General features: G+C 41.6%; 1 protein-coding gene across 1 annotated transcript in view; it reads left to right on the top strand.

The window, feature by feature from the left end:
- Window positions 1-25,886, top strand: part of LATS2 (large tumor suppressor kinase 2) — a 51,606-nt gene extending 25,720 nt beyond the window's left edge. Inside the window, exons 3-8 of the mRNA XM_063331100.1 lie at window positions 11,523-11,655; window positions 15,540-17,077; window positions 19,864-20,446; window positions 21,074-21,256; window positions 22,425-22,531; window positions 23,239-25,886. Of these exons, the coding sequence (XP_063187170.1) occupies window positions 11,523-11,655; window positions 15,540-17,077; window positions 19,864-20,446; window positions 21,074-21,256; window positions 22,425-22,531; window positions 23,239-23,733 (3,039 nt within the window). The 3' untranslated portion in view covers window positions 23,734-25,886. The remainder of the gene's footprint in view (window positions 1-11,522; window positions 11,656-15,539; window positions 17,078-19,863; window positions 20,447-21,073; window positions 21,257-22,424; window positions 22,532-23,238) is intronic.
- The last annotated feature ends 510 nt before the right edge of the window (window positions 25,887-26,396 follow it).

Below are 26,396 nucleotides of genomic sequence, written 5' to 3'. Positions count from 1 at the left end.
TCTTTGCGGGGTGCTGCAGTGTTTATTAACATTCTCAAAGTGGCCTTCAACGCTTACATTGGTATTAATGTCAGCACTGTTGGCCAAATACGCATGTTTCATTAGGGTGAGTCAGACAAGGGCAAAAGTGGAGTAAGGAGGAATTAGTCTGGCTGAAGTCTGCGTGTTCTCTTGGGTAGAAGAACTTTCTGATTACATTGGTGAAATGCACAGCACCTTTCCTCTCCTAATGATTTCAGTACATCTTATGAAGAAGTGATAGGAAGACGCTTCCTGTTCTTCCTGTCTTTAAATTGAGTTTCTGGATTCTGTTACTTTCTGGATGTAAGCCATACCAATCCAGAGGAAGATTTCAAACAAATGGTGACTGAGTATTTGAAGATTCTTGCCCCATGTGTGTCTTCCTTCTACTTAAAAAGGCTGCAACACCTGATATTGTCTACTAATAGCTTTTGTCGAACCCTGCTACTCAGTGCTGCTGCTGAAAGGATTTGCTGCTCTTTGCATCAACTCAACTGCTTTACTGTTAGGATAAAGAAAGTACAAGACAGGGAGATGGGAGGTGTTGCATTCAAGACTTTAGCAACTTGAATCCAAATACAAAGGCTTGGTAACGGGCTCTCCACTGGCTTGGAGTTCTGTGCCATGTAGAAAGGATTTGATTTGGAGTACCAGATGGGCAACTCTTGTTCTTTGAGTTACACTTGTAAGCATCAGAGCTCGCCCTGTGTTGGGCTTGGTATGAAAAGGGGACGGCGTGTTTGGTAACACCTTTAGTTATTAAAAAAATGTCAACAGGAACCTGGAAGGGGTTTTCAAGTAAACATTACAGGAAGATGATGATGCTTCTTGGTTTGGGACAACTCATTTGCTTATACTTGAAGTTGTTTTCTAATTGCCCTCTGTTTCCTTCTCTTTGGAGTTCAAAAGCTATTGTAGGATGTTATGTTACCTTTGTAATAATACAAGTATTGATGAATCCTGCCATGGCTTGCCTTGCCTTGACTTGTAAGAACAGGAGAAACTCTTAAGCCTCACTGGCTCAACTCACCTTTGGAAAGGAGCTACATACACACTTGAATGTGTGTGCATGTGCATTCACACATGCATGAAGTAAGCAAAGCTCTTCCATGCTGCTCTGTGACATAAACCTGCCAATGCAGTAATTTATAAATGCTGTTTGTATCATAGAATCACAGAATGTGTTGGGTTGGAAGGGACTTTTAAAGGTCATCTAGTCTAACCCCCCTGCAGTAAGCAGGGACATCTTTAACTAGATCAGGTTGCTCAGAGCCTCATCAAGCCTGGCCTTGAATGTCTCCAGGGATGGGGCCTCCACCACCTCTCTGGGCAACCTGTGCCAGTGTCTCACCACCCTCATTGTAAAGAACTTCTTCCTAATGTCTAATCTAAACCTACCCTGCTCTAGTTTAAAACCACTGCCCCTTGTCCTATCGCTACATGCCCTTGCAACAGCCCCTCCCCAGCTTTCTTGTAGCCCCCCTGCAGGCACTGGAAGGCAGCTATAAGGTCTCCCCAGAGCCTGCTCTTCTCCAGGCTGAACAACCCCAGCTCTCTCAGCCTGTCTTCATAGGAGAGGTGCTCCAGCCCTTTGATCATCTTTGTGGCCCTCCTCTGGACCAGCTCCAACAGGTCCATGTCCTTCTTGTGCTGAGGGCTCCGGAGCTGGACGCAGTCCTCCCTGTGGGGTCTCACGAGAGCAGAGTAGAGGGGGAGAATCACCTCTCTGGATCTGCTGGCCACGGTCCTTTTGATGCAGCCCAGGATGCGATTGGCCTTCTGGGCTGCAAGCACACATTGTTGGCTCATGTCCAGCTTTCCATCCACCAGTACCCCCAAGTCCTTTTCTGCAGGGCTGCTCTCTATCACATCATCCCCCAGCCTGTATTGATAATGAGGATTGTCCTGACCCATATAACGTGATTTGGCCTCAGAATAAGATTTCTGAATTAGCACATAGTAGTGCTACTTGTTTGAGTTCTCTCTGCTCCAGTGCTGAGGAAAGATTAGGAGAGATTTGTACAACTTTCTGTCTGTTGATGCACCTGCCGTGGGTCATTTGGTTAGACTGAAGTCTAAATAGTTTAAATAGCTCTCCAATGCGCACACTTAAAAGAGTAATGAGGAACAGTTATGGCTGTATATACAATTGTTTGTTCTGTTTTAAATTAGAAATACTTTTTAGAATAGGATTCTTCCTGTGTGTTTGTGTAGGGCTTAGTGCAGTGCTTCTGATTGGCTGGCTTTGGGTGCCATCACAGTAGAACGGATTTTGTGCAGCCAGGAGATATCTCAAGGACAGAAGATGTACAAATACACACTTTCCTCTCTCCTTTATTTTACTATTAATGCAAACCTGGCCTGTGAATTTTGGTATATGTAAGTCCAGGGGTACTATATGCATGCAAAACTGAGTGCTGTGTGCCTGCTCTTTACACCTCTGTTCTGATGTGGGATCTGAAGAAAAGCATCTGTTTTCCAGAATGGGGACTTTCCGTACTTGGGGAGATACTACTGCTGCCTATTACTGTTGACCAAGTTTGATTGCTAAATCAGGAGCCTGTGCTCCTTCAAAACTTGGGGGAAAAGAGTGTGTGCCTTCAGAAAGGGGCGTTAGAGCCTTTGAGGTGCACAGCAAGTCACTGTGTATCTTGAGTGCACACAGTATCACCCTCTCCACCAAATATCTAGGGAAACTAGGCTACTACCATAAGCTCTTCAGCTACAGATGTGCCTTTTTCCAAGGCTGGGGGGACAGGGAGAAGAGGTTCTCTGTCACTGTTCCTCAGGTCTATCCATTACCTGATGGGGCTCTCTGCACTCTGCTCCCCTTCCTCTCATGCCTGTATCCTGGTTGGGATGGAGCAGCTCAGCTCCATTCTTGCTTCCCAACCTACTTGGAAGAAAGGAAAAAAAAAAAAAAGTGGTATTCATGATGGCTTTTGATTATTTTCACTCCCTTTCTATTATTGTTGTTAATGCCATGGCCTCTCTTTCCTTGCCTATTTGTAATTGTTCTTTCATGACACTTGAGCGTCATGCAAAGTGCAGGTTTGTTGCCTGGGGCAGGACCTCTTCCAGCTTCCTGCAGGCCTTTCCCTTTCCAAATTCCTTCCAGAGTGCCTGACATGCTTCCAGAAATGCTATAATAAATGGATATATAAATACATATAATGAAATTACTTGTATTGTCTAACTGGTGACACAAATAAGAGCCTTATTTCTTCAGGAAAGAAGATGTCGTGAATTTTTTAATACATGGCTTTCAAAGGGCTCACAGGCTTACTTGAAATCAGATTAATTTCAACAAAATTGCATACACATATGTGCACACATTATACAGTACCTGCGTGTATGTCTGTATTTACACACACATACTCTCTGGGACATCAACAGGAGTTGTCTGATTAAATTGCAGTGCATGTATGTTTTTTCTTTAAACACAATGCATCTCTTGAACAGTTCATCAGAGCTTCCTGAAGTATTTACATACACACTCTTAGTCTGGAGATGCCTTGTTATAAATAATCGCTTCATTTCACAAGCATTTGTTTGGAAATATGTTGAGCAGCCATGCTTGGTTTATTTCCAAATGTCTTAACTTTGGGACCTTAGATTGGTTTATAATCTGATTAATCTGAAGTTTGTATCTCTCCTTCTCATGCAAAGAGCAACTTTGTGTGAACAACTTGTGGAACACAAGGACTGTAGTGTAAAATGGCAGATGTCCTCTGTGAAACACCCATGGCCAAACAGGCATGTCTTACAGGAGCTGCGGTGGGGGAATGTGCTATACAAGTTCTGTTAAAAGAATTTAAAAAATAAAAGAATTAAAAAAGAAGTTATATGCTGCTATTTGATACAAATGGCATAGTGTTAAAAAGTGTTTTGATATAACTGGTGCCTTTTGAGACATCTGCTAAGGAGCTATATCGTATTTCCAGTTACTGTTCTCAGCTCTTTTTTCTTTTTCTCTCTTGCGCTTTCCAAGTTGGTGAAGGTGTTACGGTAGTTTTTCTTTTTAAGTACCCTGCTGCTAAGTCTATAGAGTATTTTTTTTTTTCCTCTTGGAAGAACTTAAATAACTTTGATTAGTCATGACCTTAGGGAAAAACAGCTGGGAAAAAACACTACAGAAGTGTCATGATGGCCCTTTTATTTTGAGGTTTTCGTGATACTTGTGAAAGAATTTGAATTGTCTCTAGTGCTAGCAAAATACAAAAACTAATGTGATAAATTTCAAATGTTGGTTTCATTTGTCTGGTTCATTTAGAATCATAGAATCGTCTAGGTTGGAAGGGACCTTTAAGATCGAGTCCAATTATCAACCTAACACTGCCAAAACCACCACTAAACCATGTCACTAAGCACCACATCTACCCATCCTTTAAATATCTCCGGGGTGGCGATTCCACCACTTCCCTGGGCAGCCTGTTCCAATGTTTGATAATCCTTTTATTTTGCTTTTTAATCATACAGAGCTATTTGAAATCTGAAAAGATACTGGAAACATTTTGAACAGCTATAATGTTTATCATCAAAAGATGCTTCTCAATCTCTAGTTACTTTTTCTTTTAATTTTGCTCATTCCTTCCATAGCTACAGGAAATGTGCCATGTCCTGTGGTTTAGAGGATTAAGGTGGTCTTATTTCAGCATTGGTTTGTGGTGGTAGTGATATGAAGGGTTTTATCCTGGGACTCAGGAGAATTGATACCTTAGCTCTACAGCATCTTTTTGCCTACTACTCCAAGTTGAGTATATTGTGCTGGACTTAATTACCTCACTTTAATTTAATAATAAGTAGTTGTACTACCATAAACACAACAATAGCAGGACCCCATTGTACCGCGTGCTGCACAAACACAGAATAGTAAAGATGCCTGCATTCTGTAGGTGACTATCTAAATCAAGACTACAAGAATTTGAAGGCAATCAGAATGAGTGGCGGCATAGCAGCCAGTGTCATGTTAGTTTTGTGGATTTTTTTTCTTCTGAGAGGATGTTTGCCGAAGCATCGTATCATTTCCAAAGTCCTCCCTCTATCTTTTAGGCATACTCCCTTTGTTAGTTCTTCAAATATTCCTTGTAAATGTTATATAAAAACCTTCTCGTTAAAGTTGTTCCTTACCTGTAATTCCCCATTCCTAATTTACAGTTCAGTTATTTTTTTCATATGTTGATGCAATTTAACTTAGTGAGTCTTACATTTCATCACCTATCCATATTGTTCTTCTGTCTGCCCCAACTTTATGTACTACAGGGTGTCCCTCCTGCATACTTTTTACATTAATAAGTCTGATAATTAAAAAAGTAATAATAAAGGAAGCACTCTGACAATGTGAAGTGGGAATGCACAGTCAGTACAAAGCAGTGCAAACCCAACGAAAATAATGGATGACCTTAAGGGCTGGAGTGCTACCAGAACTGAAAATAACTTCAGGAGCACAAAGGGTAGAAGTGCTGCAAGCAAGGACTAAAAGCCAGGATTAAAACCCCAAACTCAAACTTCCTCTGCTGAAATCAACAAAGAAAAGGAATGACTTTACCAGAAGGATAACTTTTGCATCACTGTTCGCATGTCATCAAGAGCAGCGTGTGCAGCTCTTATCAAAACCATGTCCCACTCTGATCTTTCTTGATACAGAGATGGGCTACTACAGCCATAAAGAAAATGAAGAGCCTGTTTTACAGGAGAAAACGAAAAGAATGTGGTTTGTTTAGCCCAGGAGGCCAAGATGCAAGCATCTCTTAGGATTTAGGGAGCTCATTTTCTGCATCAGAGATGCTGAAGTTAAAACGCAACTGAAACAAAAGGCACAGGGAATAAACTGACCCCACATAATTTAGGCTGAAAATAAGAGGGAGATTTAGCACTGCTAAAGCAGTATAGCTTTGGAGGAGCTTTATAACAGGAGCAGTGGGGGCAGAAAACTCTTAACTAGCCATGGGGGTAGGTCTCCATTAGTTTCTGAATGGGTTATGTGGTTTATGAACGGACTTAAGTGATTCTGCAGCAAAAAAGTGGGGGCTGCTTTAGGTTTCTGCTAGTGCTCATTTCCTCCTGCTGTTTTGATACACTAAAACTCAGCAGCGCTAATGATTCACAAGATAGCTTCTTAATTATGTGGCTAGAATTTTTTAATCAGGGTTATGGTTAGGCATGGGAATTTGTAGGCAAAATTTAACCCCTGGTGTTAGCAACCTGAAAACGGGCAAAACAAAAGTAGAGTACAAAATTTGATGAAGCATCCAACTAGAGAATAATTACAGGTAGAGAATATTACAAAATAAGGTTCTCTGTTCTGTGGGGCTGCACCAATCCTGACAGAGCATATTGTGCACATTGTTTCCTGAATTTCTTAGGTTTTGCTTGTTTAAAGTCATGAATGAAAATTCCTACAATGGTGGGCTATCGCAGAAAGGTTTGTAATCAATTCTGGATCATCTCTTCTGGCATGAGCTTTAGTTTTTTCCCTTCCGCAGGGAACCTGTATCTGTTTCCTGCATCTGTCGCCCATCCTTCTTTGTGAATGGAAAGCAAGTAATTAATTTTTGTTGTTGTTAGCAATTAATAACCCTTGCCAAATCTTGGAGGACCTATTGTCTCTTTCAGACACAATGTTCTTGGGAAAAAATCTTGCTTATTGTAACCTCTTGTGCAATCTTCACTTGGATGATAAATACATCTTGGCAACTAGGAGCTTTCTGAATGAAAAATGTTGCTGGACAACGCTGTAGTACAGCAAGAACGCAAACCTCTGCCAATGCTGGTGGAGTACAGCCAGGCGGGAGGGTAAAACGGGGAAAGCCTTTCACGTTGCCTACAGAGCACAGAGTGATATGAGGTCTGTATATGCACACATCCAAATATCTGTTTACCATCAAACAAGGATTTTCCCTGTTGAGCATCTGAGCTCAAAGGTGGCCTTCCTTCTAGCAAAATCTTGAAATCTCTTGGAAAGCTGCCTTCTACCAGCATGAGACTGGGGAAATAACGGAGAGTGTGTTAACCATGCAGCTGTCTGGTTTGGGTAGCCCACTGTAGGAACTAGCTGGAAAACGCCCTTCTCCCCATTTTTCTCTGTGTACATACAAGTTTGGGATTCTGCAGATTTGCCTCAGTCTTCTTTGTGGTTCATGGCCTGAATTTGGTTTTCCATTAGATCTGTCCAGAACCGCAACTGACCACTGAAACCTCATTTTAATATTGCAGCAGTAACGTTAATTACAAAATTATTAGACCTAATTGTAAAAGCACATTTTCCTCTTGTAGCTTTTCACCTTTATTTTTTCTGGTTTATTTTTTCACCAACAGTTAGTGATGTCCGGAAGCAAAAAGGTGCATGAAAACCCTGCACGGAGAGATGTTTGAATCCTCCGAAGGGAATACACAGAATGTAAAGAATGAGTTGGGTCCGGGACCGCTCTGTTCCCTTGTGGTTTATGTGCGCGCTGCCAGTGGCTTGTGTTTCTCCTCGCAGCCTGACAGCTGGCTGTGGGGTTAGCAGAACACAGCCAGCGGCCAGGTTTCTCAACCCGTACTGCGGCTGACAGCGTTTGGCCTGGTGAAGAGGAAATGATCCGAAGCAGAGGGCCTGATGCAGTGTACCTTGCAGTTAATGGAAATCTTTGTTGACCTCAGTGGGAGCTGGATTTGATCCTGTGCCTACTTGAATGTTTTGGTGTTGGATATGGATCCAAGTGGATTTTTTTTTCATGTCTCATTTCTGGTCTTTTTTCCCTTGTCTTTCTAAAATGTACTTACCTTAGAGTGGCGTAAAATCAAGACAGCTCAGTGTCAATGTAGCCATGCACTTTTTTCCTTGCCCAGTGTCTGTCATCTTGTTTCCTCAGCCCTTCTACTGTCTGCAGTATCAGTTTGCAAGATTTTGGCATTGATTTCTCTCCTTCTTCTTAAGGTGTTCTGCTGCTTCTCACAAACACCCTTCATCTCACTTAAGCCTCTGCTCTCCAAGTGCAATTACTGACACTGCTTCATCTATCTTCTGCCCTTCTTCCCATCCTTCAAAACAGCCCTTATATCGATTCCCATCAAATGCAGCCCAGGCTCTGGCCCCAGCCACCCGTGGGGAGCCAGCTTCCCCTTCAGCAGGCTCCTGGAGGCCAGCCCTTCACTGCCTCGTCCCAGCCACACTCCCTCGTTCAGCAGAGCTCATCGCTGCGTTGCATATAGTAAGGAGAGGGCCACCATGCCCCATTAGCCAGCAGCTGCCTCAGGCACAGAGCAAACCCTCTGTGAGCCTCAGCCATGGATCAGCTTGTCCCCCATCCCAAATGAAAAGGTGCTGGAGTGGAGCCCTCTTTGTGTGGCTGCCAGAGAGGAGTGAGCTGTGGGCATGGAGGATGTTGATGGGAAAGGCCAGCAATGGCAGTGCTGGAGCTTCTTGTTGCCCTTCACTCTCATGGAGTATTGCATGCCCCCAGAGGGGTTTGTCTCCTGGGTGGAGAATTATGATTATATGTGATCTGCCTCTGAGAAAAACCCTTTCCTTTTGTATGTGGAATGTTTATTTTTTGTTGGTTGCTCTCCATTTGCGTGGCGATGATGCAAGGCTGAGAGACCTGTGTCTGTTTAGCCTGCAGAAGAGAAGACTGAGAAGGGTTCTTATCAATGCTTATAAATATCTAAAGGGCAGGTGTCAAGAGGATGGGGCCAGACTCTTCTCTGTGACAGGACAAGGGTCAACGGGCACAAGCTAGAACGTAGGAAATGCCATCTCAACATAAGGAAAACTGCTTTACAAGGCTTTTGTGAACAAGCCTCAGAAACTGGGGCTCGTTGTGTCCCATCATAGCTATGGGGAAAGGGCCAAAGCTATGGGATGGTATACAGGGGAATCACTGGTGTTCTTTTGAACCACAAAAGAACTTACTTCATTTTTTCCAGCAGTAATGTAAATGCTAAGCAAATAGGGTATGTAATGAGGAAACCCCTTGGAGCTGGGAGCTGGCCTAATGAAAGATGAGAGATGGTGAGCAGGAGCACGGGGCTCGAGCTGCAGTGGGGGCTTGCAGGGGTGAGATTGCCAGCAACACAGCTGCCAGTCCCAACCTCTTACTGGCCCTCCTAGGTTATCGTACAGTCCACAGTGAAATGTATTAGAGTTTACTCCTCCCATATTCCCACTAAAGTTTAAATATGAATCCCCTAATATATCTGCTGAAGGTAGAACATGCAGCTTCAAATAGACCAGTGTCATTTTTATTCTACTTTTCTGACATAGGCAATGGCAAAAAAAAAGAGAACAGTAATGCCACAGTTTTGGGGGTGGAGGGAAGGATTGTTTTCAGACATGATATCACTGTGCTGGTGATAAAAAACTAACCTTTTTTAGCCCCTTTGAATTGTGTACAGCCAGCACAGCTAAGAGAGGGAAAAGTGGATTATATGGACTGTTTTATTAATCATTAAGATAATTGTTTACCAAGCATTTATTCTCTTGGTACTTCATTGCAGACAAAATCAAAAAAACCCAAAGATCCAAGCCAGCCCAAATGTGTGTATGGAGCATATTTGATTTAGGAAACTTTAAGACTTGTGATCTGAGGCTAGATCCAGCTGGTGTAAATGGGCAGAGCATGTTAGCAGCCCTGTGGAACTGGGCTGTAAAGCCCAAAGTCCCTGGATGATGAGAATGCTGAGTACTAGGATGCGAATTTGCTAATACTTTAGAAATGTATCCAGAAGAAGAAAAAAGAAATAAAGAGAGGAAAAAAACATTGTGGGAAATTCTTTCCTTCATACATAATAGTTTTCTGTTGATTTAAAATTGCCCTTAGTAATGTGTTGATGCCAGTGAAATATTTCAGCTATAGGAAATGTGAAACCAACTACTGCCTTTCTATGAATTATGAGTCATAAATTGTATGAAAAATATTCAAACTTGCTATAGCTATTCCCCAGGCAGAACCTCTGAGTAATGGAGAAAATGCTGCCATTTTGGGGGGAGTAGGAGGGGACTGAGCTAAGCGAAGCAAAATGCCAAGTGCCAGCATGTGCCTCTGTGCTAAGTGTGAATTAGTGTCATTGGAGATGATCCTCCCTTGCTAAGTAAACAATTAGTGAGTATGTTACATGTACTTGCAGTTCAGTCGAGCAAAGCTGCTCTTTGCTCCAGATGGTACAGAAAAGGGGGTACGTGTTGGGGCTACCTGACTGCTAACCAGTGCATAGAACTGCCCTGTGGGAGAGTGGTGCGCTTCAGCCATCACATCTGCAGTCAGTAAGCCAAGCCAAGAAGGCACAAACTCCATCTGATTCAGGGCTCAGTGGGCAGGTTGCAATGACAGAATTCCCCTAAAAAAGGCAGAAATGTGGCAAGATAATAGGATACTGACATTTGCAGGCAAGTCCTTGATGGTGACATTCATTTCATCCAACTTTAGCCATCTAAGAGCTAGCAGTCCAGTTCAAATTAGTCCTCTAATCTTCTGTCACTAATGGTCAGTTTATCACCTGTTATATCTTTTTTTATGAATTGCCTTTTGGAGGTGATTATAGAAAGGTTCTCAGCAACTGCTTTTGAGTACGTATCTAACTTTTTAATGAGCGAAGTTCAGTGAGTTGAATTCAACGTTAAAAGCTCTGGATTTCAGTTTCTCCACCATTTCAGGGAAGACCGTGTAGCCTTGTGAGGATTTGTGAATTTTGCTTTGCAACCAGAGGCTAGCATCACTGTTGAAAAATATTCTGTATACCTGAGCTATAAGTAAAAGTATAAACAAACTGCAGGAGAGTGTGACTTGCTGGCTGTAGAGCAGGGGATGCTAATGATGGTTGTGCTAGAATAGTTTAACGAGAGTGTTCATAATTGCCCCAGTTTTAGTTTTCAGGTTGTGTGTCTGGCATCCATATTAACTTCTCAGCGATGGTTGTGTGCCCAATAAAATCCAGCTAAAAAGACTAACGATGTGAAATGCAGTTCGGTGTGCCTAGTCATTTTCCAAACAGATAGGAATGATGTCCTGGCTGTACTGAAAACAGTAGTCTTTCTTCTCCATTGACTCTAATGGGGCCAGGATTTGCTCAGCAGAAATCAGCCCCTGTCTAATTAGTTTCTTGTGGCATCTGTGAAAGCATAAAGCTTTTACTGTGTTCAGGTGTGACTAAGAGACATGCTCTCAAATACCAAAAGCGAAATACTTCATTCTGTTTCATTCTATGTCAAACTATGCTGCCTTTTCCAGACCTGATTCAAAGTTTAAGGAATCTTACAGTACACATTTCAATTTGCTGCTTTTTTGATTGCCAGAGTCTAGGTAGGTTGTGGTTTTTGTTATTTTCTTCTTTTAATTTTTGAATTGCATAAGGCATGCAAATGTTTTCAAAATATGAATCCATTTGGTTTCAGGCAGCTGTGATCTGGTGTGAATTATAAAATGTTTCTATAAATGTAAGAATGCTTACTGCTTTCTAGCCTGCAGTACAGTGCTTGGGTTTTGTCTCAGTGTGATTCAATTCTTGTTTGCTTTATACAGGAGATGGCCATCCGAGCACTGAAGCAGACAGGTAGCAGAAGTATTGAAGCAGCTCTGGAGTATATCAGTAAGATGAGCTACTTGGATCCTAGAAATGAACAGATAGTACGTGTAATTAAGCAGACCTCACCAGGTAAGCATGAACCGTTTCAAAATTGTCTTACTCTTTCTTGCTATAAGCTATTTTTTAAAGTAGAGTTGTTGATGGGGAGAAATAGGGATTGGTAGTATTCGATAGTACTCTTGTAGGAGACAGTGATGTGAACATGCCCCTGCAAGGTGAGCTGGGCTGGAAGCTGGACACAGCTCACCTGCTTTGCAAGAGCACATTCTTAGTCCACCTTCTTAAACACAAAGTTATTTATCCTTCAGTGCAAGTCACCTCAGTCATCTCAAGCTTACTGCAGAGTAAAAGCTTGCACGTAAGTAATTGCTGTGGAGTTGTGAGATAGCTTGCTTCCCAGGAATTCATTAATGTTAACATCCTTGTAAGTACACTGCAGAAATAGCTTGGGACAAGATAACAGAAGCTTTTCCTCTCATCCCTGCTAGTCTGCTTCCGTTCTGTTCCATGTAAATTAGCAAATGGGAGGATTTGGGCCCTGCGTATGCCTCATCAGCAAACGTCAGACCACAGCTGACAAAAGACCTTCCAAGAGGTGTTTCCATTCACATATTGGCACTTACAGCACTGCAGAATGCTCTTGATCTGTGATCAGGATACACACTAGTTTGGATAGAGTTTGTTACTTTTATCTTCTTTCAGTTTCAAAAATTGGCCAGACAGACAAATAACCATGCTCTGACTGGCTAAGCCTGTGTAATGGCACAGTGTTACAGGCTGCAGAGGAGTTAGTGGACGAAGGGTTGAGTGGATTGGAGAGCCGTCGTCAGGGGCCTGTTTCATTGGACAAGGAACTTCTCTTGTGTCAGTGGCAACATTTAGACTTAAAAGGTCTTGTCCATATTGGACTACTTGAAGCTAACAAATCCGTTCAAGCAATCTGATTACAGTAGTACAAACCTCTTAAGCGTGGTCAGAAGTCGAGTTTACTGTGTGCAGGTGATTTCCATGTGACAGATTTATCTTCTTGACCATCTCAGTTGCACCTTTCTCCTTGCCTTGTCAGTGTTGTGAAGGGTGTTAAATTTGGGTTAGTTGATAGAAGGGCATGTCCAGAGATGAGGAAAGCTGAGGAAGAGAAAGCCCATTCAGTTTACAAAGAGAAATCCCTGGACAGGAAGGAGGTCTTCAGTAAAGCCACTTCTTTCCTGGGGGATGCTGAGGATAGCCACATAAAGGGAAGGTGGAAAAGGGTAGGGAGCTCATTTTCCAGGTGATCACTCTCAGGTGTGGAGCTTCAAATATGATGGAAACGGGTGCATGGTTCTGCCCTTTCTGTCAGTCTTAGGCTTCCTATGATATTATTTGGCGAAATTCTGGAAAACCCTAAGAAAATGCTTCCTGGAGTGCCACCCTGCAGGATGACCACCTGACAAGACAAAGCAGTACTGGCCAGTATATTTAGTGAGCTCTATCCTAATACATGCATAAATCTGGCCTTGACTGAGCCTTAAGGAGAATTTAAAATAACTTCGACAGAATTCTGCACTGTATTCTGCTTTATAGTACAAAGGCTTTATTCTTTAAAGAGAAAGAACACACCCAGTCCTAAAAAGCATACATTTCCTCTGAAAGGGTTGCAAAATCTTTCCAGGCTAACATTTTAATTACTCAGTTGTCTTTCATTTGCATTTGGTTTTGCTTTCTTAACGTTCCAATGTATGCAGCTGCTTTGAATACTTAACCTTTCAAGATGAAGATCCGCCTTTACTTTTAGGATACACAGAATGCAAAACTTAAATATCATGCAATTAGTGCTTGCCTGCCTGAGGTGCCACAAAATCATACTGATTTGTTTGGTATCGTTTCGTTTGTGCTAGGATAGTGTAGGTGTCCTCTAGTAGATTAAGAAGCATGTAATGCTACTTGGGAACTTTTCATTTGCAGTTTGAGAATTTGAATCTCCTGGGTTTGAGTTCCATATATTGGTATATGGAAATAGATTTTGCAATTTATTTGTTTATATCCTGCTTTAATTTCAGTAGTAAAGTTAACAAGAGTTTCAGCATACTGGCAAGACTCAACTAAAACTTACCAGAGAGCTATGTGTAAAAAAAGATCATCCCATGAGTATAGTTGATTAATCTTAAGAATACAGTCTGAACTAAAACCATAAGAGGCGAGAGACAGTTGTAACAGTTACTGTGTTGGATAGGAATGTGTGGAAAAGAATCATCTGCAACTGCCACATTTGGTATCTTCACAAATCCAAATATTCCTCTGTCAGACCAGAACGGACATACTGGTATACAAATCTAGGAGGTGGATGCCATATCTCTCTTTACATCAGCAAGATTCCTTGCACAGCTGAAGTATGTGTCCCAAAGGAGGACAATTACTGCTGTTACTTTCCTTCATGGCCTCTGATATGGAAAAACAAAAGTCTGTTTGCCCCAGAGGCTCAGCATGAATCCTACCGACAGACATGACAAGTGGGTCTTATGGCTGCCTCCCACCTCTAGGCCAGAGTAGACACTTCTTAGGATGCTTTGGATTGACACAGCCTCATCAGTGCATCTCGCTGTGTCCCAGCAGATAAGCTATTGGGGAGTGCTGTTAGAAGTACAACCTTGGTAAGCATAGCCTTGTGGTATCATAGGAAAAAGAGCTGCTGATTATAGATTTCACTTTAAATAACACTGGTTATTTGTCCAACTTGATTGCATTTCAAAACAGTGCATTGTTTATGAAAGTGTAATTTAGTACAGGGGCAGCCTCTTCAGTGTGGAGAGCTGGTACATAGACGTGTACGTCCTTGTGTGTCTGTGTATAGCAGGGCTTGTGTGTATGGAGGTGAGGAGTCAACAGCTATGCTCAAGTGGGCTGCATCTGGCCAAGCTGGGACATGCTGCAATACAAATATTTGGGAAAGTTTGCAATCTAGTGTCCAAGTTTGTTAGCGCAATATGACTATTCTTATGGTCCTTGTGAAGTTAAGATTTTACAGGGCAATTGTTCAGGCATATATGGGCCAAGTCCTGCGTTTTATGAAAGCTAAGGAACCAGAAGGAGAACAGAAAAAAATTGCAACAGCACAGTCTCCCCTTGTCTTTTTGGCATAGCCAGTGCTTTATACACCTGCAATTTGTCCTCAGATCAAAGAAATGATGAAAAGTGACATTGGCGCTTCTAGCGTAGGAACGCTGCTATCTTGTCTCTGCACATTCTTCAAGCTAAGATTAACATATTGACACCCCAAAAGATTTGCCTTCCAAACAGATGGAAGATGAGTAATATGAGGGTATACTTTGTGTCCGACACATTGGAAAGAATACAGGACAAACTGTGTGATGCCTTTGTTGCGAATGAAGGGGAGGGAAACAAAGATTTTTGAGGAGAACGATGGAACAGAGAGTTGTAAACAGATCTCCAGCATAAGCAGTGAGCTCACTGTGCCGAGGATGTGGACTGTGTGATGACCTAGTAGCTTATAGTAATGTTGACTTTAAGTTGTATTGACAGTCCTTCCGGGAGCTTTTTTTTTCCTGTTGGTGCTGTATTTAACCCCTGGCTCTGTAGCTTCCTTCTGTCAGTGAGTAATGACTGATAATACTGGTCCGGCTTTAAAAACCAGGCTGTAGTGTAATCTGATGATTTCATAGTTAAGGAATTTGTGCTTCTATTTTCATGATTTGGTAGAACTCCCTGATGATTCCTGGCATGAGCAGTGTTGTGGGCCGGTAGCTTGTTATCAGTAGTAATACTTGGCACCTATAACTTTAAATGTTCGGAGCGCTTAATTTAGACTTTGGAAGGTGTTTTTATGACACATGTTCCCTACACAGTGTGCGTGCATGTGTGTGTACATCTGTATGTATAGATGCATGAGTAATGCAAAGTAATTTGTTCACCTGATTTGTTTCCTAACATTCTTCTGTGTTCTTTTTATAAAGGAAAGGGTATTGTGCCAAATAATGTAACCCGCAGGCCAAGCTTCGAAGGATCAAACGAATCTTTTCCGTCCTACCATCAGATCAGTAATGCAGCCTATGAAGGGACAGGCTTTGGAGCAGAAGGTGCAAATATACTTACTGAAGTTCCAAGGCCATACATGGACTATTTAATCTCTACTTCACAGTCTACAGCTATGAATGCTCCTGTGCAGCGACCCTCTGGAGTAGGCACTCACAGCACACCAACAAGCCATCAGCAGAAAACATACCCTGCAAATATCGAGTCTTCTGTGATTAATTATTCAGTGGCTAATCACAGCAGTCAAGCTTTGCAGCTGCCGGCATCTCATGGCTCCAACAGTCAACATTACAGTAGGCAGCACATGATGGTGCAGGGGGAACCTATGGGGTATGGTGTTCAGCGGAGTCCATCCTTCCAAAACAAGATGCAGCAGGAGGGAGGATACACCAATCTCCCAAATAAAGGGGCAGTTGTTCAGAATAATTCTGGGCATGCATTTCAGCAGTCACCGTCAAGCCTGTACATATCACATTCTCATCACAAACAGACAAGTCCTTCTTCTCATCAAATGCATGTGATATCCAGAGGTCCAGCCTTTGCTAATGATTTTTCAGACAGTCCACCACAAAATCTATTAACTCCGTCTAGAAATAGCCTAAACATGGACCTCTATGACATGAATAATCCTCAAGTTCAGCAGTGGCAGGCAGCAACACCGTCACGCCGAGATTCTTTACAAAATCCAGGAATAGAAACATCTCCACGGCAACATGTATCCTTCAGACCTGATGCCACAGTGCCGAGCAGAACAAACTCCTTTAACAACCACCAGCAACAGCCACAAGTAACGGTGTCTATAAGACAGGTTCCTTCAGGAAAACCTGATCCTTCAATTACGTCTCCAAATACGATCACAGCAGTCACATCTGCTCATATTCTCCAGCCAGTGAAGAGCATGCGAGTGATGAGGCCCGAGCCTCAGACCGCAGTGGGACCTTCCCATCCTGGTTGGTTACCTGCACAGGCACCGGCTGTGGATGGCTTGGAGATCATTGAGCAGCACGTGCCACCTGTTGGAGCAGCTAACGCCTATCAACTAGATGTGGATTATGGTAACCAGGAACTGCGGTGTCCACCACCACCATATCCCAAGCATTTGTTGCTTCCTGGTAGCACTGAGCAGTTTGATATCAACTGCTTATGCATGGGCGTAGAGCAGACCCTGCGCGTAGTCCCCAGTTCAACGTGCAATAAGGCTGAGGAGACCAGTGAGCGAAATGACAAAAGCAGCAAGAACACTAAAGCTGAAAAACCAAGCAAGGATAAAAAGCAGATTCAGACATCTCCAGTGCCTGTGCGAAAAAATGGCAAAGATGAGGAAAAGCGAGAATCCCGAATAAAGAGCTACTCACCTTTTGCCTTCAAGTTCTACATGGAGCAACATGTAGAAAATGTCATAAAGACCTACCAGCAGAAAATTAACAGAAGATTACAATTGGAGCAAGAAATGGCTAAAGTAATTCTCCATGTTTTGTTATAATAAAAGCTAATGGGATCAAATTGATTATTACTATTTTTAATCAGTCAAAAAATTTATAAAGGCATGCTCCACTGGAAGTAGTAGGTATCCAACACCTCCCTATACCAGACTATTTTTACTTAGAAGCCTGGGTGCAGGTCTGGGAGGCTGTTTGAAAAACATGAGATGTGAAATAATGTATCTTCATACCAGAAAAGTAAAATGAAGCAAAACCCCCAGTAGTAGAAAAGTATTAGGTTTGCTTAGGCAAGAACTCAGAAGCCAGGTTTGAGGCTGAGATAACCCTGGCAATATTTTGGCAGCTTTTGTAAAACCCTTAAAAAGCGTTTTCTTTTTGCTCCAGTTCTTTCTCGGTGTTCCATGATAGCCACTCAATTCACCAAAGCCATGGTTCAACTTGGCAGTATATTCACTGTGCCATATTTTCAGATTAATATGTAATATTTGACTGGAAGTTGTTTGTTGAACACATGTAAGTAATAATATTGTGCAAGTAATCATATCTTGGACAACTTGAACTGATCTTGGGACCCTTGCTGGAACTTGTTCTAGAAGCAGGTCACAGGGAAGTGCACTTTTCGACTGAGAGCGCTTCTTTCATGCCTAACTGTAGCTCTCAAACCTAAGCTGATTCACTGATAGGGCTGCTTAAAACAAAGCTGCTAAGTTCTGATGGTTGCTCTGGCAGTTTTGTTTTTAATTTTTAAATGTGCAGGAGGGTTTTTTTCCCAGGCATGACTAGAATATGACTAGTCTACTTTTGTATTTAAGGATAAACTCTAAGGAAAGCTATTATTAACGCATAATGGATAATAATTAACTACTCGATCTTCCCTAGCACAGTCAATTTCTGGAGTCAGTTAATTTGATGCTTACATTGCTCCAAAAAACTCAGCAGTTTGTTTGTTGAGGTTAAAATTAAACTAATATATTTCTAAAATCTCTTGAATGGTCAGCATTTTAGTGACAGTTAATACTTTGTCCTCACTGCAAGTACAGATTGTGTTGCATTGCTTGGATTTAGTGACTATTTTCCTGAGATTGAGATAGGGAATGATCTCTAGAGAAGTAAAACAGCTAATTGCTTTAGTTCTTCTCTTCTGACTCGTCAGCTTTCGCTCACTTCATAACTCAGAGATAATTCAGCTATAAACAAAAACAACTCCTTCCCTTAGCAACCTCATCACTGGTTGGAATAATACACTGTGAACTCAGGAGATTTTGGCTATCTGAATATCGCATTATTCTCAAATTAACCAAGAACACAACATACTAATTATTTTACCTTAAAACAATAAACGCTTCCTATATTATGGATTGCTGTACTTGCCTTACATTTTAAAAACAGTATTACTTGTTTTGATTTGGCTGATGTCTTCAGTCTGAAAATTCATCCTACCTGTTCTGCAAGTTTCTACAGACCTCCTCCATCCTTTATTCATACAGATTTCATTTTTATACCATGGGGATCTCGCTGCATAGTGTGGCTGCCCACATTCTACTTTAAAGACATAGACAACAGATGTGAAATTAAATCCATCTAAGCAGCAGCCCTGTGGGTGTATGCTTGGGTGTCTAGTCTGCTGATCAGTCAGCTTGAACTCCCTCCACCCTCCTCCCCATTGCCCCTTCCCACCAGGCACAAATCTTCCTTTCAGAGTGCTTCAGTTGATGCCAGCGAATTCTGGATTCTGGACATGGGGTATGCAGAAAGAAAGGGGCATGCTGCAGAGGATGGGTTGTCAGAGGATCCTGGGGATCAGCCCAGGGGTTTCTGCTGGTGGGGGCCACCAGTGACTCTCAGGAGAGGGACAGACACTGATGTTATCAGAGTTGGCAGTCTGCAGGCTCTGTCTTGAAGGGTGAGGAAAGTCTGGTTGGATACTGCTGCTGCTCCCTTTCTCAGGAGGTCTCTCCCTGCAGCCCTGTGAAATGTTACTTGCAGTTACTTGGAGGCTCTCGGGACAGGAGGTGGACAAGCCAGCTTTTTTGCAGCTTATGTGCAGAGGGGAAATAATACATTTAGAGGGCAAATAGCACCAGGATCTGGGCTGCAGTGGCTGGGGGGAGGCCAGAGCTGAGGGTTACATGCACATATTTCAGGAGGGAAAAGGGAGAAGTTGCAGAACAGATGGTCAGGAGATCTACAAACTTTGAGAGCAGAGGCTGCATATGGCAGAGAAGAAAAACGGTGTCTAAAGAAGGTGGTTCCCAAGGCACTTGGGAATGTGTAGGTCAAAACTAGCTGCTTAATTACAGCTCAAAACACAGCAGTTAAACAGCACTCAAGGTAGGAGCTGTTAATGTGAGTTGCCCTGGAGAACCATTCATGAGCAAAGTGGACTGCTGCATCTAGGTTTAATTTCAGCTTACATTAAGGTGTATTGCAGCACGCAAACGTATAGTGGCATGCAGTGGCGAAGTGCCCATTTGGAAGGTGTAAACTAAATCCTATGATCAGGTTTGTTATGTTGTATTCCCCTCTCTGACAGTATTGCCCCATGCCTCTTCATTCAGTCAAATGAGAAAGGCAGACCAGTCTGAAATACAGCAAATTCAGGGAACAAGTTAGGGCACAGTGAATTTGCCAGTATCTCAGAAATACCTCAACAGACAGACAAGACAGTGTATCTCCTGTGACTATGTCTTTTCTGGTTCTGGGTTAGTTTTTCTCAGAAATGCGTTTCGGGAATGCTAGTTTATTATTCTCTTGCTATGAATGTAACAGTACTAGCTCTTGTGGTTTGCTTTCTTTTGTAAAGGCTGGCCTTTGTGAAGCAGAACAGGAACAAATGAGGAAAATTCTTTACCAGAAGGAGTCCAACTACAACAGACTTAAAAGGGCCAAAATGGACAAATCTATGTTTGTGAAAATCAAGACTCTGGGTATTGGTGCATTTGGAGAAGTATGCCTGGCCTGCAAAGTGGATACCCATGCCCTGTATGCCATGAAGACTCTGCGAAAGAAAGATGTGTTGAACAGGAACCAGGTGGCTCATGTCAAAGCAGAGAGGGACATACTTGCTGAGGCTGACAATGAGTGGGTGGTTAAACTCTATTATTCCTTCCAAGATAAAGAGAACTTGTACTTTGTGATGGACTACATCCCTGGTGGGGATATGATGAGTCTACTGATTCGAATGGAGGTCTTTCCAGAGCGTCTGGCTAGATTTTATATTGCAGAGCTCACTTTGGCTATAGAGAGTGTGCACAAAATGGGATTTATTCATCGAGACATCAAGCCCGACAACATTCTGATAGACCTTGATGGGCATATCAAACTGACTGACTTTGGACTGTGTACTGGATTCAGGTGGACTCACAATTCAAAGTACTATCAGAAAGGTAGTGTTCTTAGGCTTTATTTGTGATGATATTGCATTATTTATTTTGAAACAAACAGGTACCTCTTGGCAGAAAAGCTAGCATAGAAAACAGAGTTGTGTACATTGACAAAGAGTCAATGACAGTATGATGCATCTGTCTCTCGTTAACTCATTCAATTAGTTTGCTTCCAGTCCTTTGTTTCCAGTGCTGTTTAAATCCCGGTCAGTAATCTGGCTGACTGTAGCAGTCAGTCGTAGCTGACAGTAGCAGCAGTTTTTCAGTTTATACTTGTTTGGAGGGTCTCTCTTGATGATGAAGTATTTAATTACAGACTTACACCTCCTGTGTCTGCCATTGAGGAGTATTGGTGTCTGTTGGCTAAAAGGTCATAAACAATTGGTATATTAATGTAAATGTACTCCATTGTTCTGTATCTCCCATATGGGAGCATACTTCCTTGAGCTGAGAGAGGGATATTTTGCTGGTTGTGGAAAACCAATTGTGAAGGGAAGAAGGAAATGCCTTGGATTTTAAATTTAATGCTGTGAGAGTAGAAGGTGGCACAAACAGCTCTAGATAAATGCTTTTCTCGTTGTGTGTTGTGTTTTATGACCGTGAATGCAAACTTTCTCTCCCATTTGAAAGGGAGCCATATCAGACAAGACAGCATGGAGCCCAGTGATCTTTGGGATGATGTGTCCAATTGTAGATGTGGAGATAGGCTGAAGACATTGGAACAAAGAGCTAAGAAACAGCATCAGAGATGTCTAGCCCACTCATTAGTTGGAACCCCTAACTATATTGCTCCTGAAGTCCTGCTTCGTAAAGGTACATAACCTCTATTTTTCTCCTGTTTGAGTGCCAATGCTTTGAAATACCTTGCTGACATTGATGGTGGTCATACCTTGTGTGTCTGTGTATATCTACACTCTGAGACCTTTGAATGAGACTGGTAATAAATGTCTCAGATGATGTTGGCAGTGATGCTTTTCAAGTATAAAGCAGATTATCTGTACTCATGAAGTACAACTATGACCACCAGCAAGTTTACATAGACCAGTGAGTAGCCAGCTGATGGTTCTGAATCACTGATTCAGATGGGACACTTTATGATGTAAACTTGATGATGATGTAATATGGATGATGTCAGCTTGTGGAAATGTCCTCCAGATTCTCAGCCAGAATCTTGGGGAAACCCAACAAAAAGTCTTCCACAATTTACACTGAACACCGTACATTTAGAAGCTCGGCTTGAGGAATTTAGACAGTACTCGGTGGCTACCCATGCAGAACAGACATGGTCACTGTAGTAAGAAATTTAGTTGTTCAAAGTTGTCTACAAGTCAGATCCTAAGCCTGATCTTTTTCAAGTTGAGAGATTTCACATTGGAGCCTACATCATCCGATGACACAAATCTCCATTGAAATCAGTGTTTAAATCGTCTTCCCTTTTCGGAGATCTCAAACATATTTGTCTTGTCACAGCAATTCAGCAATTGAAATTATTCTGCTTGGAGCTTGCTCAGAAAGTCATCTGTGGCTTTCTTCTGTCTCTAGAGCAAGGCTGTGTCTTTCAGCAGCTTTTCAAACTTGTGGTTTCACCTCCACTGAACCTAGAGGGGGACATCAGTCACTAAACATTTTTGGTATTCTTTGAGGTCCAGTTTGTGCTGTGTATTATGTAGTTGTGGGACAGGGCATGATAAAAAACTTCATTCTTTCTAATTATATGATTTCACCACTCACTTTTGTTGAGAATTAAATTTATTCAGAAAGATTCCCAGACAACAGGATTAGATCTTTACTGGCATCAGTAGAATTCAGGTCAGCAAGCAGAAGTGACTTTATGAATTGGGAGTCCTTTGTTTTTAGGTTACAAATTGTTTGTCTGAGAAAAGACAGAAATCTGTGCTGTATGTTTTGATACTTAATCACAAGTAGCTCTGTACACATTCTCCTCGGTTGGTGGAGGACAACCTTTTGACTTGCCTTTCAGGATACACTCAGCTCTGTGACTGGTGGAGTGTTGGTGTGATCCTCTTTGAGATGTTAGTGGGACAGCCTCCTTTTCTGGCTCCTACACCCACAGAAACCCAACTGAAGGTAAGCTGAAGCAAAATTCCAAGCTGGGTGGCAAAATTTTAACCTTTTCCCTTCCCTTCACCTCCATGCACAGACCTATCCTCTCTTGTTATACTAGAGAAAGGAGCAGTGATTACAAAAGCCCTTCCCAATCAATGAAGACACTGAATATCAGACTAGAACTGGCTTGTCCAACTGCGTAGATAGTTATTAGTTTTATGAGTCTTCTCAGCACAAGTTCATCCATCTAAATTCCTTAAGAGTGCCTATCAGATTTGAGTAAGCTGATGTACCAGTGATAATTACAGTTGGCAATGTAAGTGTTCCAAAGTCAAGCAGTGAGTAGTTTTTTATTAGAAAGGCTGTATCTCATGATCACTTTTCCTAGTTTACATTTTGGAGATGAAATGAAGTAGTTCCTTGAAGTCATTCTGTGAAGTCGTGTGTAAACTGAATATGTTCTCAAATGGGACTGTGGGAGCATTCAGGAAGGAATTTGCCTTTTTTTTAAATGGAATTGCTCCTTTTATCTGCTATTCGACAATGTTTCTTGATTCATTAAAGTAGCTGTTACCAGCTGATGTAATCTAACCTCTGGGTTCTTGAACCTCTAAAATTACTATACAGACTGTGAATTGACTAGTTATGTGTATACTTCCACACAGTTTACAATCGGAAGGATTTTGTTTCCAAGATTAGAAGTTGTTTAATACCTTTCTTACCTCCAGGTGATAAACTGGGAAAGCACGCTGCACATTCCCTCACAGATCAAGCTAAGCCCTGAGGCAACTGATCTCATCACAAAGCTCTGCTGTGCTGCCGAGGACAGGCTTGGAAGAAACGGAGCTGATGATATTAAGGCACATTCTTTCTTTCACTCTATGGACTTCTCTACAGATATCCGCAGGCAGCCAGCTCCCTATGTTCCAAAGATCAGCCATCCAATGGACACTTCGAATTTTGATCCAGTTGAAGAGGAAAGTCCTTGGAACGATGCTAGTGGTGACAGCACGAGGACATGGGATCCACTAGCCTCTTCCAATAGCAAACACACAGAACATGCTTTTTACGAGTTTACTTTCCGAAGGTTCTTCGATGACAACGGATATCCATTCAGGTATCCCAAACCTTCTGGAATGGAAGTTGGCCAGTCTGAGAAATCTGATGCCGAAGATAAAGGTGTGGTGGATCAGACTGGAGCTTGTCAGCCTGTATATGTGTAAATTATTGTATAGAGTACTCCAGATAAGACTAATCTCAAATCCAGTAGGGCCTTTAACTGATCCTTTAGGAGCTGATCCTGCAGTGCTTGTTCAGGTATGGCTTCAGCTGAAGCTGGAGTCGTCCTGGGGAGTCCGAAGCTTGCAGGGCCAGGTCCTGAAAATGGCACTCGTGGAAGTTCAGGTCAGTTTTACTGTAAATAACTTTGGTGATAATTACACTTGAAATCCTGGTCTTCACCAAAATCTGCAAGGCCAGCAGTCTGTCCTTTCTAGGCCTATTTTTATTTGAGGTCAGCGTCCCCCTACTCAGATTAACATTTACAGACTTCTGCAACTGTCAGCATTATTTTTTAAATGAATAAAGAGCACTTATATTTTGTTTATAGCAGGGGGTTTTTTTCCTACTAAATTATAGGGATTAACTTTGACAAATCATGCTGCTGTTCTTCTTTTCTACGTTTTTATTTTATCCATAGCACTTATTTCACATTTAGGAAGATGCATAAAGCTGAAGAACATGTGATGAAAGGTCTCTGTGCAATAATGTAAGAAAGAAAAAAAGAAGAAAAATGAAAAAAAAAAAAAAACCTGCTCTCTAATTTTCTAAATTTACTGATGCAGTTGTATTCGCACCGTGATTTTTGTTTATTATATGTGTTTTCCACATTTCAAAATTGTGACATAACCTTAAAGCTGCTTTATTTCCTTCTGCTTATTGGAGTGTAATAGAAAGTGTGAGCAAGTGACAATTCGGGTGTGATTTCATTGTCTAGTGTGTGAAGAATGTTGCATGAGCAGTGTTTTTCTATTTGAAATGGCCTTTTCTTGCCATTCACAGGCAGGTCCTGTGGATCCATTTTTACTAAGGGTCTAAAATTAGACCATTTTAAACCGTGTGTTGATAATGTATTGTGTGGGTGGTTTCCTCTTATGATTGTATCCAATATTAATTTTGTAAAACAGATTGCAAAGGTTATAACTGAATAGTGATTTTGTGGTCTGATGTAATAGATCATTTTAGTAAACATGTATCGTCGGCACACACGTTTCCCCACAAAGGATCAATAGCAAGACCATTACTATAAAGTTGATTGTGGCAACAGTCTACATTGGGCTTATTCACGTAGCATGTAGCACAGCGACCGTTGTTTAATACTAGCAGTAATGCAGAGCACCAGTACTAACATATGTAGCTCAACGTCTTCAAAACAGAATGTCTAAAGCTGTGCTCCCGTAAGACATCGAGATCCTAAGTGCGATGAGGCTGATGTTGAGTGCGTGCAGCTCCACAGACATCTACGGAGCCTGGAGGTACATGGCTTTTCCAGACATCAGATTCCTACACGTGACCGGCTGTGTATCCGTTTAGGATCCTGATGTTTTAGGCACTGACACCTGAAACTGTTGGCATTGTTGGTAGGTCACTCTGGCCTGTTGTCTATAGATAAAAATGTTGCTGTGATGGAGCACAATAGTCCTGCATTTCTGTCAAATTATAGGCATACTTCGAAATATCAATTCTTAACTATGTTAAAATATGCATTTTTTGTATATGTATAAGTGAGAATTATTCAAGGTGATATCAGAATACTAAAGATAATTAAGCCATACATATTTGCATATATATTTTATATATAACTAAATAAGTAAACACACACAAAAATCCTTAATTCAGATTAGTGTAACAGTCCTATTTAAAGTGATTGACGTAATAACATTTGAGGAAAACACTCCTTTAATGTGTTTTTGCTTTATTTTATTTTTAAATCTGGAGCTTCATTATTTTTTCCATATATTATTCCACATATTATTCCTTAATGTTTTAGCATATCCTATTCTATCCATTGTTTAGATATCTAAGCAACAACATATAAATTCGTCAGCCTAAACTAAACAAAAATGATTGTGTATTTGTTTACATTTGTATGAAAGGAATGTTCTGAGGTATGCAGTGCTTGTGTTGTGACAGTTCATGTAAGATTCAGTATTACTGCTTTTTTTATATAGTAATGCCTTTTTTGTTATTTACATCTATCTGACATTCTTTCATGTGGTAGGTTCTTTCTCAGGAACTCAATTTAACTGTTATTTATTGATATATCATTGCCTTTGAAAGCTTCTACTGGCACAATTTATTAAAAATCTGAATCAAAATCTAAAATGCTTTACGTGTTCTTGAAAAGGATAATCTCTGCCTATTTGAAGGCAAAGTTTTTAAATTGATTGTTTTTGTAATGTTAGTGATGGGTTTGAATTGCAAACGCGAGATACAAATCTCACCTCTCCTGCAGCATTTGATGGGATCTCTGGGTACATAAAGACAATTTCTTCTGTCCTCATGGCCCTTGAGAATAAGGGGCAAGATTCCCAGGTAGAACGTGCTTTGGTGTGGCCAGGTCAGTAGGTGGCATAAAATTCAACAGTCACTTTCTCTGCAGTGGCGGCTCTGCCAGGGCAACCACAACCAGTGTGTCTTGCCCCCTCTGGCTGTTGCCTCTGACGTATTTCTAAAATGTAAATAATTCATCTGCAAGTACAGAATCTTTGCAACTAAGCAAACCGAGAGAACCCAGCCCAGAAGGAAACAGGTGCTTCCACAACAAATATATTACTCACTTAAAATCTATGCTGCAGGGAACAGAAGCCAACTGCCGTTTTACCTA

Source organism: Chroicocephalus ridibundus, chromosome 1, assembly GCF_963924245.1.
Source record: "Chroicocephalus ridibundus chromosome 1, bChrRid1.1, whole genome shotgun sequence".
NCBI classification, from domain to species: domain Eukaryota; kingdom Metazoa; phylum Chordata; class Aves; order Charadriiformes; family Laridae; genus Chroicocephalus; species Chroicocephalus ridibundus.
The sequence above is the reverse complement of the archived record's forward strand: the minus strand, read 5'-3'. Positions and strand labels throughout refer to the sequence as shown.